Genomic DNA, 20,633 nt, shown 5'->3' with positions numbered 1-20,633 from the left:
GATGCAGAAGTGCTTTACACATAGACTAAAAAGGGAAACTTTTATCAGCAAATCCTAGTCAGTTTCCTTTTACTGACAGTCCTTTGTGCAAAATGCTGGAGTGCTATTTTGGCTGTTCCTGACAGCAAACAAAATAGCAGGGCAGTTTTAAATGGATGTGTACACCAGTCGGCTACACACTGATTGGGCCATAGGAGGCCTGGAAGATGGAAGTTTGACACCCATGCTATTGAGTTACACTAAAATGCAGTCCTTAAAAAAAGAGATGCAAATCAGAATTTCAATGCAGCTAAGTGAAACAAAATTGATCCAAAAACTGTACATTCCAAGAGCTAGATAGATTTCTTTTTAAAAAGCAGAAATATAAGTTAACATGGCAAAAAAAAAAAACATATCAAATCAAGAGAACAGTTTTGTGCCTGATGTTTATTCAGCTCTTGGTCCTGTGGTGATAGGACCATTTGTGCGTGAAAAATCTTGCTGGTCTTCCTCATCCAAACCCAAAATGTCTGGAATTTCATCAGATTCTGAAGACAAGTCTGTGATAGTGAAATCTGGCACCTGCAGAGGAAGAAATCCAAATAAATGTGAAGGTAAAAACTGAAGGACCTGATTTGCAGGGAGCTGACCACTCATGCCTCCAACTGAAGTCAACCAAGGTGTTCAGTACTTCTGAAAATCAGGCCCAAAGTATTAAGCAAATCAAACATTCTCAGTCTTATTTTAGATAGATAGAATGACAGAAACATCTTAAATAATATACATTAGTGTATTAATGGATACATTCTTATAATAAAGGTGGAACAGAACTGCACTCAAACACAGAACATTTCATAATACTTTGGGGTGGTATGTTAAGAAGGTTTTCTAATAAGATTAGTCTCTTGCAGAGACAGTGTATATTATATCTCATCAATTTATAGGTGTTATATATGTTTGCTATATCATCTTTATCTTCAGTCCTCTTCAAACTTCAGAGGGGAATGAGGGATAGAGAAAAAATTAATGGTTATGTAAGGAGCTAGTTGGAGAGCCTGGTTATTCACAGAACAGATACAGCACAGGTGATATCAACACAAGCTCTTCTACACTGCACTCAATTGAGGCAGTAGGCTTCAATCTTGTTCTGAAGAAATTGTATGGGGAAGTGATTGCCTCTAATTGTGAGAAATTAACATTTCACAATAGTTTGCCAAGGAAAGTTTATATTTGTAATGGACTCACACTGATCAACATTTTAAGAAACAGACTACATGGCTAAACTTTCATTTGTCATAGCTCAAATCTGCCACCAAGTAACTTCATAATAGTTATCAACTCAAGAGCTACTAATAATATATTTTTAAACCAACAACCATCATCCCCAGCAGAATTGACACTACTCTACTACAAGTGGAGAATACCCATTCCATCACTCATGCACTTCTCAGTTTCAATGTTGCATATTATTCAATCCCTGCCGTAACTGGGTATGTAGAATTAGTATGGACCGTTAACTGTTGAGTGAGCAATGACGGTCAAAGTGATTTTTATATGTATGTTAAATTGGTTAGTAAAGCTCTTAGCACATCTAGATGTTGGGCAAAATTTTCAGAAGCCATTTAGGAGCTTAATTTCCATTCCTGTCAGTGAAATGTATGTGATTTAGGAGCTTGGGAACATTTGAAAATGGGATTTACGCTAGCTGATTCAGGCGTTTTTGAAAATGTTACCCAGTCTGAGCAAAGTAAATATATTTTTCACATTTTAATGCAGAGTTGGCTTAAATGTAAGCAAGCTGAGAAAACACAAACTCAGCTACAGCATTTGTGCAGCAACTGCAGGATGTGTATGGTGCTTGGGTTTACAGTTAGGATAAAATAGCAAGCAAATAGCAATGAATCTCCTACTCCAATTGAACTATCTGAAACATGCTAGACTGAGAAGCAACCCAGTTTATTTTTCCCCCCCTCTGTTAAGTTTGTTCTTTAAAGAACTATCTTGATGCACTGTATTCACTGCTATGCAGCAAACTATGCTCAGTCCTTGTTATCGGGGATGACACCTTTGGAACAGGGAGGCATGGGCCCAAGAAGGAAGTGGCTCCTCATATTACTCAGCAACCTCTCTAGATTGTGGAGCTCTGGCTCTGAAGTTGATTTACAGGTAGGGAATCTAGAACAGGGCTCCAGAGAGATGAGTGCCTCCAGTAAAATAAAACTGGGTTTCAAAAGACATTGCTTGAGCCCCAGGATGATGACACTTAGCATGAGGAGTGCAGCATAAAGGCCTACAGCAGCCATTGACTAGTTTTAGATAGAGCTTGATCTTCTAATGAGATCAATAGCATTAATCCCACTGACTTCAGATGGCAGCAAGAATGAGGCTCCATCCCTCTATTGGCAGAAATTACTCTGCACGCTGCTGCACAAAACATCCACATAGTAAGAAAGACTCCACATAGTAACACATTTAAAATAACTCTGTATACTTTCAGGATCTGGACATAGCACTCCTTGCCACACTAGTAACGCACTAGGAAATCTAAAACAATGTAACCAAGATATCAGGAGCCAAATGTGGAGGCGATAAGTAAGTTAGGCTATGTCTACACTGCACTTTTGTCAGTAAAACTTTTATCAGTCAGGGATGTGGAAAAAAAAACACACCCTTGCCCAACAAAAGTTTTCCTGACGAAAAGCGCCAGTGTGGACAGCACTTTGTCTGTGGGGGAGACTCTCTCACCAACAAAGCTATCACCCCTCATTGGAGGTGGTTTTATTTTGTTGGTAGGTGGTAGGAGAGCTTTCTCCTGCTGACAGAGGGGCTACATGGAGTACCTTACAGAGGCACAGATGTAGCAATAGAACTGTGCCACTGTAAGATGCACAGTGTTGACATAGCCTTAGACTTGCAATACACGCCTGCAGAACTACTTCTGCCCACTATACTCATATTTAAGGGAGTCTACATTGGAGTCACAGTCATTTACACCTTCTCCAGCCACCTTGTCAAGTTACTTGCACTTAAACTCCTTTAGATATTAAAAGAATGGATGTAAGTAGCTCTAAGGGACTCTAAATTAGGGCCTATTAATATTAGCGATTGCTACACCAGCTGCAAACCCTGTGTAAATGCACCATGTCAGCCAACAACAGGGTTTGCATCAGATTTATCTTTATTCTGAATCTGGTAAGTTGCACCAGTGGAGCACATTTATACATTTATGCAAACCCCCATAGAGATCAATGCAAAAACCCCTACCAATTATAAGCCTTTAATGTAAGAGAGTCTAACTTCTACATCACCTCTGTATTTGCCCTTATAGATCAGTTGTTTCATATTTGATGGGGAATGGGAGAACGTGTAATCCTCATTTTTTGTGTGATTATGACCAAAAAAGGCAGGTAAAACATCTCTTGCACTCCTTCCCCCTCCATCAACACTAGTTACATAATCTATTAAGTTACTTTACTCCATAAAAAGTTACTGTACTCTAGTGATATGTGCATTTAGCCACTGTCTTATCAGAATTTAATGTGTATTTTGTAACTTTAGTAAGAAAAATGTGGGGGCTTTGAAGACTTTTGAAACAACTACATACAATGAGCATAGAAAAGCAGTTCCTTACTTTACAGTTTTAGCACATGGATTCTGCCTTTATTTGCATGCATCTAAGAGACTGAAAACTTCAAAAAAACTCAAGTTTCAATCTAAGAAGTTTCAAAACTAATACATTCAGAACAGATATTAATATTTAATTAATGAGTATTCACAATACTACTAACCAGATGTTAAAACAACAAGCACTGAACTGCCTGAGTTTAATACTCTATGGAGAAAGCAATCCACAAAATTAATTGATAATTGCAGGTTAGAATATGGGGCCTCATTTTTGTGGATGAGACTTTTTGGCAATTTTTTCTCAACTCATATAGGGGGAAAAAAGATTTGTAAGCAGTCAATGCATTATGGAGCCTGAGAGTCCTGGTGTAGTCAGTAATAATGTTACAAAGAGCACCAACATGTGTTTTATTAAGATAGTCTGCTGAGAGTAGAATATGTTCCAACCCCTCTTGATCCCTCAAAGAAGCTGTCACTATGTTATTATGGAAACTGAAAGCTCTTTGTTCCAGAGAGCACTGTGTAAAGTAGGGACATATTTTATAATAATATCCAAGTACATATTCCAGAACTTAACTTCCTCAAGTTAAGTATTCACTTTTGGAGTAGAAAAGCATTGCAAGGTACAAGTGTTTTCTGGAACCTTAAATTGTTATTCTAGGCCAAAAACCTGAAGTAGTAGTAACCAGTATCTAAAAGTGGGTGTAGAGTCAGTCAGGCTCATCTTTATGTCAAAGATCTTGCATTACAATTAAATGAGGCTTAACTTTACCAATTATTACTTTATAACACTTTACTCTAGGGGTCAGTGTACTTGTTTATAAATCAGTATATTGAAGACTTGGGTAGCTTACAAAATGATTGTCACTGTATAGGAAAGGAAGTTATGAGGTGAAGCTGACTCCAGAAATCAATAGCTGAGACGTATAGTGGTTTGGTTTTTTGTTTTCCTCCCACATCTAGAAGATTGTCTGGTTGTTTCAGATCTCCCCCCCACCCACACTAATCATTATGTCACTGCAATCACATTACATTGTATAATGACCTACTGGAATAGTGTATCAAACCACAAACAATGTTTAAAGAAAGATGAAAGCTCATGTTTATTCTCAGGCTGATGGCAGAGGGGAGAGTTTCTACCAAGTGCAGTTGAGCTATTCATTATGCAAGCATGGTAAGGAAGGTTTAAAAAGAAAAAAGAAAAAAAAGTTAGACATCTATATGAACAGCTTCTACTCTTACCAGGGCTTTATCAGCCGTACAGATTCTTCCCATTTGAAGATTTATTATGCTTTTAGGCTATAGCTTCAAAATAGTCCCATAGCAAATACAGTACAATGTTAAACCATTTTGGTAGCAGGCAAATATGGATGTAGTCAAACCACGGACCAGCCCACGGATGCATCTGCACTAGGTGTTGTAATTTAGCACTGGAGCTATCTAATGGGAGCTTAGACACAGCTGATATCTGGAGTCATGTGGCAGGAGCTGCTTAGGGAACAGCTGTATACAGACAGCTACAGTCTCAAGGAAAGAGCTGAATGAGTTAGTTGTGATTCAGTTTAACTAGCATTTGTGAACCATACTGCTCCCCTTCAACTATGAGGGGGAAGGTCAGAACCCAGAATATTCACTTGTTTGACCTCAGTTCCCTATTCATCTAAGGAAATTACTCCTAATGCTGTAGTAGCTGTCTCTTCCTGGAGACCTTTTCTGAGCTCTTCCTCAGGTGGCAAGTCTTACCTTCTTAGAAAGGGGTCAGCAGGTCACCTGAATACTTTTGCTCAGTCTTATGGTTCAGGAGAATGGCTGACCAGGGCTGCTCAAGAGCTCCACTCCCAGGGACCCACCCGCCTCGAACAGCTGACATTTGGAAATTCAATCCTGAATCTCTCAGCCTACCTGGGAGTAGCAGTTGGTTTCTTAGTCTTCCCTCTACTGCCCAAGGCTGCCTCTGTGCTCAGATTGGGAGAACTGACAGCATCATGCTTTCACAGGCACCCATTTGGATAGAGTCTAGCACAGGGATAGTCTATTTTTTGTTAAAGTCCAAAATTTCTTGATCAAGGTTTTTCTGTAGTTTAGACCCTGACTATACCATCTCCCACTGCAACAATAATGTTAAGTAAATAAGATTTTGCAGTCTGTTCAGTGTCTGGCAGTGTGGATTTGGCCCATGGTCCAAGTGACTACCCCAGTCTAGCACTACAACCCATTTGTCCTCAGTCCTAGCTACTGTAGCTGCAAGTGCTTTTACTAATAATCCTCTACCACCAACTCACTCCTCAACTGATCATGAAACTCCATTGTGTGGCTTCTGCATAAAAAAAAGTGGGTTTTTGGTTCGTTTTAAGGAGTTCTTAAACTGTCAATTTACCATGGAGAAAGTTTAGGGCCAATTCAGAGATCTAAGCTGCTTTAGATTTTCCACACCTTCAAATCCCTTCAGCAAGGGAGTTACACAGACAGACTTGCTCATTCATGGTGTGCTATAGTTCCTGACACATCCTCTGAATTCATCCCATAGTTTAAGTTGGTGTGTAACTTACATGCCAAAAGGCCCAGAAGAGGGTCCAACAGGAGGCACTAGGACTCCTACTTTAACTTACAACCTGTTGGCTTTTCCTCCTGCACTTTTGGTCCCTCAATATGTAAATTACAGCAGCTTGCTAGTGCCTTAGTTTGAATTAGGACTTTGTTCTCCACCGATAACCACAAGCCAACAATAAGGGAGAATGCAGGGGGTTGTCTGAGCTACCAACAGTTGTTCCAGTATCCACAGTCCTACTTACATTTGTAAAATAATTAAAAAAAAACCCAAAACCTTAAGATTAGAGATTTTACAAGGTCAAAATACAGGTTAAAGGGAACAGCAGAAATCAGTCCCTATCTCATGGCACATTAAAAACAAATCCATTAGAATACTCTTGAGTCCACTATTAATAACTAGCACCCTACCAAATTCATGGGCATAAAAAAAAGTGTCATGAGCCATGAAATCTGGTCTCCCCCATAAAAATTTGGTCTTGTGCTTTTACCCTGTACTATATAGATTTTACAGGGGAGATCAGTGTTTCTCAAATTGGGGGTCCTGACCCAAAGGGAGTTGTGTGGGGGGGCACCAGGTTATTTTAGGTAGGTTGCAGTATTGCCACCCTTACTTCTGTGCTGCCTTTGGAGCTGGGCAACTGGAGAGTGGCAGCTGTTGGCTGGGTGCCCAGCTCTGAAGGCAATACCATACCATGCCATGCTGCCCTTACTTCTGTGCTGCTGGCTTCAGAGTGGGGCACCTGGCCAGCAGCTGACGCTCTCCAGCTCCAAAGGCACTTATGCACTGTTGGCAGCAGCATTAAGGGTAGCAGTACCACGAACCTCCCTACAATAACCTTGTGGACTCCCCCCCACCCCTACAATTACAACACTGAAATTTCAGCTATTTAAAAATCCTATGACTGAAATGGACCAAAATGGACCATGAATTTGGTAAGAAGCTATTAACCCAGAAGCTTGAACATCTTAACCTGCCCATTCATTAAGCATGAAGGTCTCTTCCACCAGCCTCAGCCCACTATTCACTTTGAATTCACTAGCTACTTTGATTTTCATCTTTAAATGGTTGCTTTACTGCAGTATGGCACAAAGAAGCCATCCTCATTTCTAGTAGTGGATATGCAGTGGTTTGAGGCTTTAGTTGTGCCAATAGGGAGAGCCCAGATGGGGGAACTGGTTAGTCCAAGCTTGACCTAGGGTAGAATAAGTTAACTATTGTCCATTAGTACATATCAGAATTTTTTAAAATTACATCTCTCCAGAGTGTACAATATGCAGCACACATAATAAGCAAATTAAGTAGTGTGATTAAGTTTCAAGTCTTTGTAGTTTCAAATGCAGGTTTGATTATACAAAAACCACACAGGACAGCCATCTATTTTCAGTTCTGATTTTTCAAATTAAGTATATTGGCTGCAGGGGGAGGACTGCCAGTGCAGTAGGTATTAGAAGTCACATGTAAGAATGCCCATACTGCAAGCAGGACAAACATCTGTCCAGGCCATACTGCACAGACCACCTCCTTTACATTACTGAGCAGTCATTTCTACAGTCCAGGTTTTCACTAAGGCAGACAATAAGCACAGACAAGCTGGAATAAAGCTAAGAGGGAGCGGAAGGGTGGATGGGGACTCACAGGTAGGAAACAAATGCAGCAGCAACATCTGACCCATCTCTATGTGTAATGCATCTGATGTGGGTTAGTAACCAGTAGTTTGTATCTACTTTGTTCGCATTTCAAGCCTGCCTTCTCCTGGACCCAATTCAATTTAACAAGACAGTGAGTCACAGTATTTAATAAGGAAGTGCTAAAATGTTTGTTTTTACACCATTCAAATGAGACCGACTTTGGCTGCTGAAGCATTTATTACTGAACATACAAAATTACAAAAAAAGGTGAAAAAGCACTACAAAGACACATGAGACTAGGCACCCTGGTACAAACATGTGTTCATATTCCATACTGCAGATTTAATTCTCAGTACTGCTTTTAGTTAATTTATTGGGTAGTTAAATAAGAATTTTTTAGAAAAAAAAATTTTAATCAGGGCAATGAAAACTCAGCATTTACATAACTTTGGCTGAACACGTTAGAAGCCTTACTTGAAAGCAAATCAAGTAGCAGATTCATATTAAGGCATTATGCTTGTGTGACCTGTCCAATGAGGCAATTCTTAAGACAATTGTACAGTCGGAGTCATCATAGCCAAGTGCACAATTGGATACTGAAACATCAGTGGAAGTTTGATCAAGTTCTCTTGCTGAGCTACAGGACTTTTAAATGGAGTGCCAAATGAGATCATACTACTTTTATATTTTTCCTGCACAGGTCACAGACTAGTCAAAGTTTTTGGGTGCAATGAGTTCCATTTAAGGTCTGATATTGGACACTTTGTCAGACAAGAGGCTTCTTAACCAGGTAACTAAACAAGGTGAACCACTGCTGTAAGCTGCTGAACTTTCAAGCCTCAAGGCACATTATGCTGGTCATTATTTTCAGAGGCCCTTAGACAGGACAGCAAAATCCTTTTTCTAATGAAAGTTCCTCTCTCCTTAGAGGAGAAAGGACACATTCATATCTTTAGGCCTCCACCATCCCCACACTGGATATTTTTCCCCCCCATAGGTCCCCCGGCAGCTACAGTAGTTAAGTCACCTTGTTAGCTCAGACTGCAGAGTATGTGTGGGCTATGCAATTTAATTTGTGCTGTGTTCAGGCTGTTTGTCATCCTGGCTGGCATTTTTCTCCCCTTCACCCTTGCGCTCAGCATGCTGAGACCCAGCCAGTTGTGGGTAAAAGGGACCTACCAGCCAGTTGAGTGGTGTGTTGTTAACAAGATAATCCATCACATCATCCAGAGACTCCTTCATTTTCTTCAGGTGTCCTTTGCTAGTGGTGAGAAGGTTATCTGATACTTCGTGGAAAGACGAAGCAGAGTGGAAACTCCTATAGACGTCTCCTGCCATTGCCCCAACATGATGGGCTTGGTCCTGAATGTTCTGCGGCAACCCCTGTATACTGGACACCAGGGTGAGGCAAGTGGTCTGAAGCTGCTGAGTCAGGCTCCGTGCAATAGCGAGTGTGCGTGATTCAATGTGCTGGAAACAAAGCAGAATAGCACTTTAGAGTTAAGCATTTCATTGACCAGAGAGTTGGTCACTGCAGCAACTGTACTGTTGCTGAAAGCACACCACGGAATGAAGGGGAGATGGAGAATTGAGATGTGGCAGATGAGAGCAGGGCCTTCATTTCATAGAAAAAACTATTAAGCTGTTGGCTTGAAGGAGTTTACTAGGGTCCTTGCTTTTGAAAACATGTCTGACAGACCCGGGTTACATGCAGCCTTCAAGGGTTCAAGTCTCTGAAGTGCACTACATGTCATGTATAGAAGAGGTCTGGCTGTTCCTTGTCTCAGCTAACTGTACTGTAGTTCAAGCTCAATAATTCAATTGGTTTTTAGTGAAACAGTTAATGCTTCCAGCTTAACACTACAAGCACTTATGAGATAGCATTTTAAGTTCAGCTAATCAATTACTGCATTTGTGCAGTTAGCAACCAATCCTGCTAAGAGGCTTGGAAGGAGAGGGAATAGTCTGGCAGGGTAGGGAAAAGAAAAAAAAATTGCATTGTTAGTCCCACCCAAATTGTTCTGACCTTCCAAAGATAATCTAGATGAAAAGGTGTCCAGGACAGATCTGAATGCCTAACTAGGAGAGCAAGTCATCAGTAGCTTATCCCCTAGCAATAGTTTGAGCTTGTGAGTCTATCTGGACAGTAGGTCATGGCAGCTGAGTATAGAGGTCAAAAGGCCTTTTTTTAATTCTCTAAAAAATAAAATAAAAAAAAAAAAAAAAAAAGAGCTGCAATAAGTATGCCAAAGCTTGACTGCTAAAATTATAGCAGCATTTGGAGACTGTAGTAGAAAGTGGCACCCAGTTACTGCATTAGACCATTACTGCAATGATGTTTAGGGTTCTAGGAAACATCTGCATCTAGTTAAACTAATTTGTTGTTGAAATGAACACAATAGGTGTAGCCAATTAGCTTGCATCACTAATTATGTCTGGTGCCAATAACCAAGTCACTACTGAAGCTGGCCACCATTGAGCTAAATTTAATTAATTTTGCAGAGCAATGGGAGCAGCAGGGGGAAGGGGTGAGACACCATTCCAGTTCTTCATGCTTGTAGTGCATCTTAGCAGCATAGGATATTCCATGAATCATTTTGAAAACTCAAGGACCAAAAGTTAGTTACTTGTATGTATATACTTTGTAATAAGTCATTTATACTCTTGGTACATTTACTTACCTCAGCACTGTGAGAGTCATCACCATCATTTTGGCCTGTGTTTTTCTTCCATTCTACCCAGGACTGATATAGCATTTCCTGGGCATCATGAAGTTTCTGGTTGGCACTATTCATGTTCTTTCTGGCATACTCAATCTAGGAAACAACCAATGAGGTAGTGAAGCAAGGATCCCAAACAGTTTAGGGTGATTATAAATGTTCTCTAGCCCTCCCACTCTGCAAAAAAGTCACTTCAAGGGGGACAGTTTTGTTGGGTGAAAGGATATTTTTAGAGTGACCGGGAGGGGGGAGGAAGAAGAAGTCTGCCTTCCTCTTGTTTTCTAGTAGTATCGTGTGCAAGTGTTGAAGTAATGTACAGGTCTTAGAAAGAAATGAGAAACTGTATACCAGGACTGAGAATGAGGAGTATTCTGTTGCATGATTCTAACAATTCAGGAGCATGCAAGAACAAGTAGTTCCAACTTCAAAAGTCAGAGGGGTAGCTGTGTTAGTCTGAATCTGTAAAAAGCAACAGAGGGTCCTGTGGCACCTTTTTAGTCTTAAAGGTGCCACAGGACCCTCTGTTCCAACTTGAAAAAGTTAGTCATAACAAGATTTAAAGAATCCTACTCTACTAATGGAATTGAGTAGGATTTTTTTTTTTTTTTTTTTTTTTTTTTTTTTTAAACACACACTAGAACTGCAAGACATTCTTCACTTTAGGGTCTAAGCTAGTCCTTTAAACAGCAACCAGTATTAAACTGGTATATTTTCCTCTTAGCCTTGCAAAATAGATGCAATCTTATTTTAGGAGTGGAGCCTGAATTGGTTTTAGATTAAGAGATGAGAACTTGAAAGATAATGGAGGTGTTTTGTACCATTAAGAACCTTTGATTTAAATAGTGAAACAATTTTAGCTAAGTTATCCATGTTTAACAGTTCTAAGATAAAGACTACCAAGAGATTTTGCATTTACACTTCACACCCCAAATCAGAATTCTTGTTAACTTACCAGATTAACAGTGTAATTGAGCTGTGAAATGGTCTCTTGGCTTTTGTACTTAGCATCTCTAACCCTGATTAAGGCCTGTTGGTAGGCACGGCTGCGGACCTTTGAAGACAAGGATCCAAGTCTAATGTAGTAGCTTGGCTTTTGAACTCCAGCTTCAAATCCTTCAACCTTTGTAGCTTCTTTTGCTAGAGAGAAAAATTAGTTAAGACTGACTAAAAGTTAGGTTAGCAGTCCAGCCTCTGAAGGATTACATGGCAGTCCAACATGTATCTGGATGGGGCAAAAACCTACCCCTTCATTCCAAATATCACTTTCGTTCATATGCCTTGCCTTCTTGTCAGCAGGGATCATGGTTGGCATGGTGAAGGGCCATGTCTGAGATTAGTGTCAATACAGTGCCACTCCATTCAACTAGTAGGGTTGTCAAGTGACACTGCTTGTCTCTCCCCCACTCCCAATCCCCATCCCCAGTTAGGGTCTCATCTCAAGTAGTCTTACCTAGCTCCTCTTCAGTAAGTGGAAGATAATGGTCTACAAGAGTCTCCGACCTGCTGAGTGCGCTATCCACCCCACTGCTCACCATCTGCGCCACACGGCTTCCCAGGACAGTGTTAATACTGCCATTGACAACTGACTTAGTCATTTCCACACTGTCATGCACAGCTTCTTTAGTCTTGTCCATGACTCCAGTAATTGTATGGGCAACAGTATCCTTGGCACCAGTCACAGTGATTGTTACAGCATCTTTTGCACCAACAACTACATCCTTGGCATTGGCGACCACCTGCAAGGAAGAGAAGCAGATTCCTCATTTAGTAGTGGGGAGGTATTTACTTTTGGAAAGTGTATAAATCCAGAACTTAGAGAACTAATGTTTAGTATAACTGGTTTCAGGATTCTTTAAGAGGCATTCACTACAGTGATAGAATTTTGGCTGTCATAACAAGCAGAAACCTACAGCTACTCAATCAGCATTAAAGGAGGCATTTCCACCACAAAGTGGATTAGTAGTTTACACTGATGCAAGCCTAGAATGAGTAGGATAGGAAAAAACGAGACTTGTTCCTTAAGGAACAAGTTTTCCAAAAAGTTGTGTGTGCCTAACCTTTGACTCTTTAGAGGGACCAGGTGTTAATGCCCTGTTCTGATCAAGAGTTCTTTGGGTTAGGAAGATTTAGTCTTCCTACAGTGGATTTTAGTATAGATTGCCTAATTATGACCTGGTGGTATAAATGGTTTGTCTCTTTCCATATCTAGAGAACCTTCCAGGTAGTACTGAAGCATCATTACCAAAAGGAACCCAAGTAGCATAATAGACAGAAACCCAGCTATGTGGCCCATTTGGTAGCACCATACCGGAGACTACTTGATGACAGGTCCCCTAATCCCCCAAACCAAAACAAACCCCTGCAAAGAAGCTTCCAGCTACCTTAAGGAAGGACAGTAACTCAATATGAAGAGAGGGCCAGGAGATTAGCTTTATTAGAAGACCTTGAAAGACTTCAGGCTAGAAGACAGCAGTGTTAAGAGTCGAAAATTCTCTCTTGTAAGAGACTGTTGTAATGAAAATTTGAAAAAAGTGAGCTCTCAGTCACAAAAGGTATTCTTTCATTGTACTCACATGGTAGCAATGAAAGTGGATCCTCCTACTTTGCAGTATGCTAAGCCACTGGGAAGTAGGTTAAATTAAGCTCTTTGAGCAGTGATTGTCATGTCTTGACCAGCACCTTGCACAATGGGGCCTTCATACTAAATGGAACCCATGGGCACTACAGCAATATGTAGACAAGTTATAAATTCACTACTTAGTTTTCCTTTCCACCCAAATGAATAGTGAAAGCTACAACTCTCACTTCATAGTTGGTTCTCCAGTTAGAGCTCATTTTTAAGTTATAGAAAATGTTTTTAAATGAAGTGTGTTCAAGTCATTGTAACAAGTTTAATATGGAAGCTTTCTACTTAAATTAGATACAAGCCTTTCTATAGTGCTTAGATATCTGAAGCACTGCAAAAACATTAACCCTTATATTGCTTGGTTAAGTCAGGAAAGTATTACCCTCCCACCCCCAATTTAAATGGGGGAGGGGAAACCGATGGAGGGCCTGAATTACATAGTGCCATGCAGCCACTGACTTCAGCTGGAGTTATGGATACTCACACCTGGGGGTGGGGGAGGGAGGAAGAGAAGGCACTAAGTGACTCCAAAGGCCATAGGGTGTCCAGGAGAAATCCAAGGTTCCAAATTTTCTACATTGTGCTCTGCTCCTAGCCTTGCTACTCCAGGAATTACTGAATCTCTGGTTGTCCCACTTAGAGATTTAAATGCAGTAATTGAATCTACCTTGTCAGTTGGTTGATATAGTATAGGCAGCCTCTCTTCAATTTTGTCCAGTCCTATGCATGCATAGCTGTTGGCAACTGCAACTAGAGAAGTTTCAAGAATGATTAAGTTGCCCTTGTGATGTTTAAAAACACCCTACACACAAAGCTAAAGGTGAACATTTGTTGAAACAGGAAGCCCAGTCCAAACAAGTAACATTTTGGTTCTTTTAAGGAAGAAACTGAGTAAGGAAAAGAGTTCATGCAGCTTAATTCTATAATAGCTTTCAAGTGCTTTGCAAGTGAAAAAACAATTGACGTATCTTTCAAGGAAGTGACCTTGAGAACAGACTGATGAAATATTTCCTGGCCATTTGCCAATTCTTAAGAATAGGCTCTGAGCTAAAACCAGAGCAAGCAGCCATGAAACAGTTGCCAAATTTGTAACTGCAAGTTTTACTCAGAAGTAGGTGAAAGGGAAGTATGATGCAGAGCTCAAAACTGGGTGAAGGGTTAGGACAGAAGTTGAGCAAGAGGTTTCTTACTCAAGCAATAAGCTTAGAAATCAATGTTCGTTAGGAACAAGTCATTAGAGGTTTAATCTTAGGAGATCCAGAACTTGCTTGACTTTTATTTATAAAAGCTCATTTAATTACAGTTGCTCATGGCTTATTGCACAAAGGTAACAGTTTTTCTGCTGTCACTAACTTGTTACAAGTAGGTTTAACTCATAGTGCCCCAGATTCTTTTCTACACCCCCCCCCCCCAAAAAAAAGCCTATATATGTATATAGGAACTCAATGGAATAGTTGAACAAATGCACAGAAAAAGTAAAGTAGAGTCATGCCTTACTTTGTGGCTCCAGCTTCTGGATGATAGGCATAGCACTTGTCATGGCCACTGCAGTGATGGTCTTCACTCCTTTCTCTGCTATCTCACATACTGATTTCAGATAGGGATGATTATCTTTTGTGTTTACATAAGCAGAGGACACCATGTCATAGGTGGAACTCACCAAGGGAAGGTTGACAACCCTGGCTACCACATTCTGTGTAAACAAAGAGAAGTTTAAACCCACATCCTTCTTGACTATGTGACAAAGACTGACTGATTATCAGCTCATACATACCTGTTGTGAGTCAGCTGCTACTAATGCCATTTTTTAGGTCTTGAATCTTGTACAGCCTACAAGAACAAGATAATCCAAATTAAAAAAGTTAAGTCCCAAATAGCCATACCACTGTTCCACTTCAATAATGTAGGCTGGAGATCTTTCCCTTCTGGAGAAGAAAGCAGTTCTTAAAGCCACCCAAAAAGGCTTTTGAATACTTGTGAGTGTACCATCCCCTTCATGAGAAGGATCCAGACAATGTGGGCCATAATGAATTAGAGATTCTACTGTAATTTAGACAGCTACAGCTTTGTTTCTCTACCACATTCACCAGTTTGGGTAATAGGCATTCAGGTACTAGATACAAAAATAAAAAGGATGGTCAACTAAATAGTTTGAGAGGTTTGTAACAAATTTTTCACTGATTACTTCACTGATTTGACAGTCCGTCTCTCTAATCTAGGCTACCCCTGTTTGTATGCATCTTCCACATAGCAACAGAAAAATATTGAAGAGTTAAAAATTGTGATTGTAGGTGGGAGGACTGAGTAAAATGGAATATCTGCAGCTACTTTAAAATCAAGTAATATTTCAAAATGGACTAAAGTATCAGGAATAGCTGTGTTAGTCTGGATCTGTAAAAAGCAACAGAGTCCTGTGGCACCTTTAAGACTAACAGATGTATTGGAACATAAGCTTTCATGGGTGAATACCCACTTTGTCAGATGGGGACAGCTTATGCTCCAATACATCTGTTAGTCTTAAAGGTGCCACAGGACTGTTAGATTTTAAAGTGGTCAATTCATAGGAGAACCTTGAAAAAGGTTAGGAATTTCTGTATCGCTAAGGCCCCAAATCCTGCAGACACTTGCACATATTTGTCACTTTAAGCACACAAGTAACTTGTAAGTTAAACATGTGTTTCTGCAGGATCAGATTCTAGTGTACATATTGCTGTACAATAGGTAGTGTATCATCCCACCCCCTACAAAGGATTTAAATTGTAGAGGCATAAACAAATTTGCAGCATAGTTGTCTTTATAGCTGGCATTTGTACTGGTTTCCTTCCTCACCTGCACCAAAATGGCAGGGGGTTTCAGCCTGTCACTCCTAAGATATGTAAGCTGTAGATCATTTAGGACTGGGCTATTTGTGCCAAGGTCATGCCCACCACATGGGCGTTCTAGGGCAAGCCATTGTCCCACATACAGGGCAGGGTTTCCCCACTGCAGAGAACCCTGAATTAGTTGGCAGGGTAAACATTTATTGCCAAATCACATGGGGTTGGAAGAGAAAGCAACTGTCACACCAAGACCCACCCATCCTGCTTCTCCACAGGCAGACATCTGTAGTGCCAGGGAAATGGTATTGGCAGTCCTCCCACGCAACTCCCCTAAATCTGCCAGGCTTTCATCCCTGTCTGTGGAGATATAGGGGGAGTAGATAATTCAGTTAGGACTGGTTATACTAGTACTCCTGAACAAGCCATGGTGTACTTTCATAGTGTAGAGAGACATGACAGAAGACACTGAAACTAAGCCACAAGAATACATGCTCTTTATTTGTAAGAGTCAAACATAACCATGCATTTTTATGGGTCTGTTCATTCTCAAAAGATCCATGTGTCTCAGAACATTAGAATGCCACTATAAAGTTTAGGCCACAAAAGAACCATTTAAAAAAAAAAAACCACACACACCACATGCAAGCCACCACCCTCAGTGTGGGGGTGTTTGTCAGGAGCACTTGACAAAACAGTTCCACATTTAATATGTGCCACAGAGTTAGTACAGTAGTTAACACTAGAGTTCCTGTTTCAGTTCGATTGTTCTGCTTACAGCTTCAAGCACAGCTTTTTTCCTCTAATGCCCAACGAAAAAGTACACAAAACACCGAGGAGTGATAGCATTATACGAACGGCCACATGGGTTAGACCAATGGTCCATCTAGCCCAGTATCCTGCCTTCCAACAGTGGCCGCTGCCAGGTGACCCACAGGGAATGACCGTGCAGATGCCTTTTGTATTTCTCCCCTCTCTGATATAGTAATAAGATCAGCCACCATTTGTATGCTAAACAAATGTGGCATGCAGCAGACTATTACTAAGAAATACAAATAGATACGTGGGTGGGTGGGGGGAAGGAAACTTTGTATAAAGTGTTAAGAAGGCTTACAGCATAGATTCCACATCAGATGACAATAAAATACCGTAGTCATGTTTCCTTTATAGACTATCAGGGTGGATAAAAATCCAGGATTTTAAAAAGCTTGATTTAAATCAGATGAGATAAAATACTTTGAGGAAAAGGGCTATATTAATTAAAACTCATCATGGAATAGGGATTGTAAAGTCTAATTCTATAGTATGAGACAATCTATTCATGTAATGTTTAAGTTTTGTAAATTAATTCCAATAGTTCATGGATTAGGGACCCAATCTTATGTGGTTCTAGGGGCTTCTGTATAGCTTTAGGTTAATCTGTCTATCTATCCAATGGGCCTCAGTCTAGAAAATACTATCAGAGATGCTTAGTTTTGCAGTTCTCAAACTGTGGATTTGTGTCTCCAGAGATAACATGCTTGTTCACAGCAAAAAATGTTTTTAAATATATAGAGGTGAGAAATGACAGATCTCAACCCTATTGTCCCTCTGCAAATTTGTGTACAGAGTCAATCCCTTCTCTAAGAGTGCAAAGCTTCAAAAAGTTCAATAATAGAAGATGGTTTGGGGCCCGAATAGCTCTGGAGAAGAAGTCTGGAGGTAAATGTGAGACAGGAGGGACAGGCAGTAGAAACAAAAGTGAAACTGTTTGAGCAGCATTTTCTAGAAGTCTTTGAGTGTAGCCTTCATTGATTTGAGATCTACTAAAGCATTCTGTTACTAGCAGGGAAACCCTATAATGGCAGCAGGCTGTAAAAGAGACCCAGTGTGGGAATAAGAAATGTTTGCTACTAATGTTTTAAAGAAAGTCACACCAGTGAACTGGTGGAAGTCACTTAAGCACTTGGATTCAGAGACTGTTGGAGACAATCTCACTTTTAAATAGCAGTAGCTTCTTCCTCTGGTGTAGAAAGAATATTTTCTTCCTTTGGACTAATTCATTCCAAACTGAGGAATTGTTTAGGACCTGAAAAAGCAGGAAAGCTTGTTTTTCTTTTCCAGATTATGACCAAACAGGAAAATGGAGAAGACAACTGAGTTAGCTGCAGAAGCCAATATTTTAAGTTTCTCACGTTGACCTGACAGTCGATTTAATTTTTTGGGGGGGTTTAAACTATTTTAGATAAAACAAAAAACAAACCTAATTTAAAAAAAAAAAAAAAACTTTAATGTTTAACAAAATTCAAAAATTCATACGCTTGTTTTGTTATAAGGTTTGCTGTTGAAGAAAAAAATTCAGAATACATAATCTTGTTGTTTTAGTTTAAAAAAAACAATTTAGATGTCTGGTGATGTTCTCCTCCTAATACAGCAAAGCAAGAAAACCCTCCAAATGTTAATGATTAACCTGCTGAATTGGAGATGGTTCACCTCCCAATGACTTCATGAATATCTGCTTCAATTACCTTTGGTAAACGAAATAACCAAACAATCATTCATTTTCTGATATAGCTGTAAAACTAGTCTGAAAAGTTTTCAAAATAAATCACTTAAAAATGTATATATAGTGTGTACCTTCTAAAAATGAAACCTACATCTATCTGAGTTGCGAAGAATGTATTAAGAGCCAACAAGAATGCACTTTTATGTAGAAATCATGATTAAAGCAAGTCTTCTTTACTAGTGATTTAAATCAAATCCACCCTGGACTATATACATAGAGCACATCTGGGAAGAAAAAAAAAAAAAAAAAAAAAACACCACACACACACACCACCTTTGGACTGCAAAGTACCACAACACTGGGATGGGGTAGCAGCACCTAGCTAAAAGCAAGGACACTAAGAGAAATCTACTCTAGGAAAAGCTGTGCAAGTTTTAATACCTTTGCAGACCAGACATGACCTTAGTTTTTAAAAGATCTCGTCCAAAAGACCCACACCATAGAGGACATACTGAATTTCTCTCATAGAAAAGTTAAGTTTAGCCATTCCAGGCATGATTTTAACCTCTCATTCCAGGAGCTAACCCAATACTACTTAAGCCATCTCCAGACCATAATTACTGCAGGTCCCAAAATATTTTAGAGTTCACTACATGAATATAATCCCACAAGAACGCTAGTGTATATTTTCAGCCACTTTTACTGTCCCTTCTAGTTGAAAGGGAAAAGCACATTTGAGAAAGGTGTTTGAGTCAGACCCAGATTATGTTTGATGTTTAAAGGCATATTTTAGAGACAGCTTAGTTCCACAGACAGGAAAATTAATAAGCAGATTGAGTCAGAAGTTTTGTTCCTACTTTCAGAAAGAGAAACAGAAGTGAATGGTTTTCACCTTTCAAGCAAGGTGACAAGAAACCCCCTTTCCACTCAATACACTGAGTGGACACAAGAATTTGTTCCTATCTGCTCTGTGTAAACTGCAGACAAAACACCTGTATATGAATATCACAACTGCAGCTTTTCAGTGACCCACTGGGCAGAAACTGGACCAGCATCATGTGTGCTAACAGGAGAGGGGCACCTGGTCACGCCCACAGGCTACTCCAGCTACAAGGACCACTCAACAGAGCTCTCCTGCTAGGGCCACCTGAATGAAGAAGGCGTCACACAACGTTAGGAGTGAAAATTTAAATGCCCCATTAAAGCAACAACACAAAACCCTCTCTGCCCCCAGGGAGACGGGCTTGAACAGCCTCCCAGGCTAGCACAGGAGTGAGGCTGAAAGGGGAACCCTGCAGATTAAGATAGCTGGACTGGACATCCCAGAAATACAGCCACTCCCCTCTCCTTCCACACCAGCGTGCGCTTTGCCCTAGCCCCTGCAGCCCTGCCGCAGGGGTGTCAGCGGCTGCGCTGGCGGCCGCCCGGCGCTGCGGCATGGGAGGGCGAGAGCCATCGCAGCGCTGTGCTAGCTCCGTGCACGAAGTGGGGCGAGCCCTATTATCGGGGACTCGCTCCGCAGCGAGCCCCGGGGTTTAACCCAGCTCCGCAGCCGCTTAAAATGCGCTACCGCGGTAGATTACAGGCTGTCCCGCACTGCCAAGGGCAGCTTCACTCACCCGGGAGCAGAGAGCGCTGCCGATCCGCCGCTGGGCTTCCTGCGCCTAGAGACACCCCCTGCGCTAGCACCAAGCTGCCCTGAGACCCCCGTCCCTCGCTTGCCTCTGACCGTCTCCCGGACGCTGCCGCGACCCAGGGCAGCCTACCCCGGCTATTTATGCAGAGCGGCTGCCTCGGGGCCGCTTTCTCCTCTCGCGAGATCGCTGCGTGTCATGGCTGCTGCTTCTCCCTCCCCCTCCCCCTCCCCTCTCCTCTCACGTGATTAGCTGCGGCTGGGAAAGGCCGCTCTGTCAGCTGACCCGGCCCAGCGAGCAAGCGAGCGCTGGGTCCGGCCTGCCCGCGGCCGCTGCTGCCGGGCTGCCCGGGGCTGGGGTGCTCGCTGATGCGGGGATCGATCGGGGTGGGGAGAGAAGCCTGCGGCCCTTGCCTTCCCTGTGGTCATGCCGTTATTTGCTTTGTAGCGCGGCACCGGCGGCACTAGAAGACGAGGGGAGGCCGTTCTGAAGTGATCTATGGATAGGGGCGAGCTTCAAGTGTTCCCACCAACCTGGGGTTCGTTCTGAGCCTCTTAGGTGCAGAGGTGA

The 20,633-nt window shown here is 41.3% G+C and overlaps 1 protein-coding gene across 2 annotated transcripts; it reads right to left on the bottom strand.

The window, feature by feature from the left end:
* Nucleotides 1–319: 319 nt before the first annotated feature.
* PLIN2 (perilipin 2) lies at nucleotides 320–20,205 on the bottom strand. 2 transcript variants are annotated; one of them, XM_034773359.1, is made up of 9 exons: nucleotides 20,049–20,205; nucleotides 14,903–14,958; nucleotides 14,626–14,821; nucleotides 13,796–13,878; nucleotides 11,953–12,238; nucleotides 11,455–11,639; nucleotides 10,464–10,598; nucleotides 8,962–9,252; nucleotides 320–561 (listed from the first exon to the last, which is right to left on the bottom strand). In XM_034773359.1, the coding sequence occupies exons 2-9, from the start codon at nucleotides 14,930–14,932 to the stop codon at nucleotides 427–429; spliced, it is 1,341 nt and encodes a 446-aa protein (XP_034629250.1). In that variant the 5' UTR covers nucleotides 14,933–14,958; nucleotides 20,049–20,205; the 3' UTR covers nucleotides 320–426. The 2 variants fall into 2 exon arrangements, with proteins under 2 accessions (XP_034629250.1, XP_034629251.1); XM_034773360.1 differs by lacking the exon at nucleotides 320–561 and having other exon boundaries at nucleotides 8,016–9,252.
* Between the last annotated feature and the right edge of the window lie 428 nt (nucleotides 20,206–20,633).

Source organism: Trachemys scripta, chromosome 6 (genome assembly GCF_013100865.1).
Source record: "Trachemys scripta elegans isolate TJP31775 chromosome 6, CAS_Tse_1.0, whole genome shotgun sequence".
Taxonomy (NCBI): Eukaryota; Metazoa; Chordata; order Testudines; family Emydidae; genus Trachemys; species Trachemys scripta.
The sequence above is the reverse complement of the archived record's forward strand: the minus strand, read 5'-3'. Positions and strand labels throughout refer to the sequence as shown.

What these genes read in the sequence shown, in the direction of transcription:
- PLIN2 (XM_034773359.1), bottom strand. Translation starts at nt 14,932, where the DNA reads ATGGCATTAGTAGCAGCTGACTCACAACAG. An exon ending in TATATCAACCAACTGACAAG is followed by an intron (nt 12,239 to 13,795) that starts GTAGATTCAATT and finishes TCTTCCTTGCAG; the next exon opens with GTGGTCGCCAATGCCAAGGA. An exon ending in TCAATTACACTGTTAATCTG is followed by an intron (nt 10,599 to 11,454) that starts GTAAGTTAACAA and finishes GTTGTTTCCTAG; the next exon opens with ATTGAGTATGCCAGAAAGAA.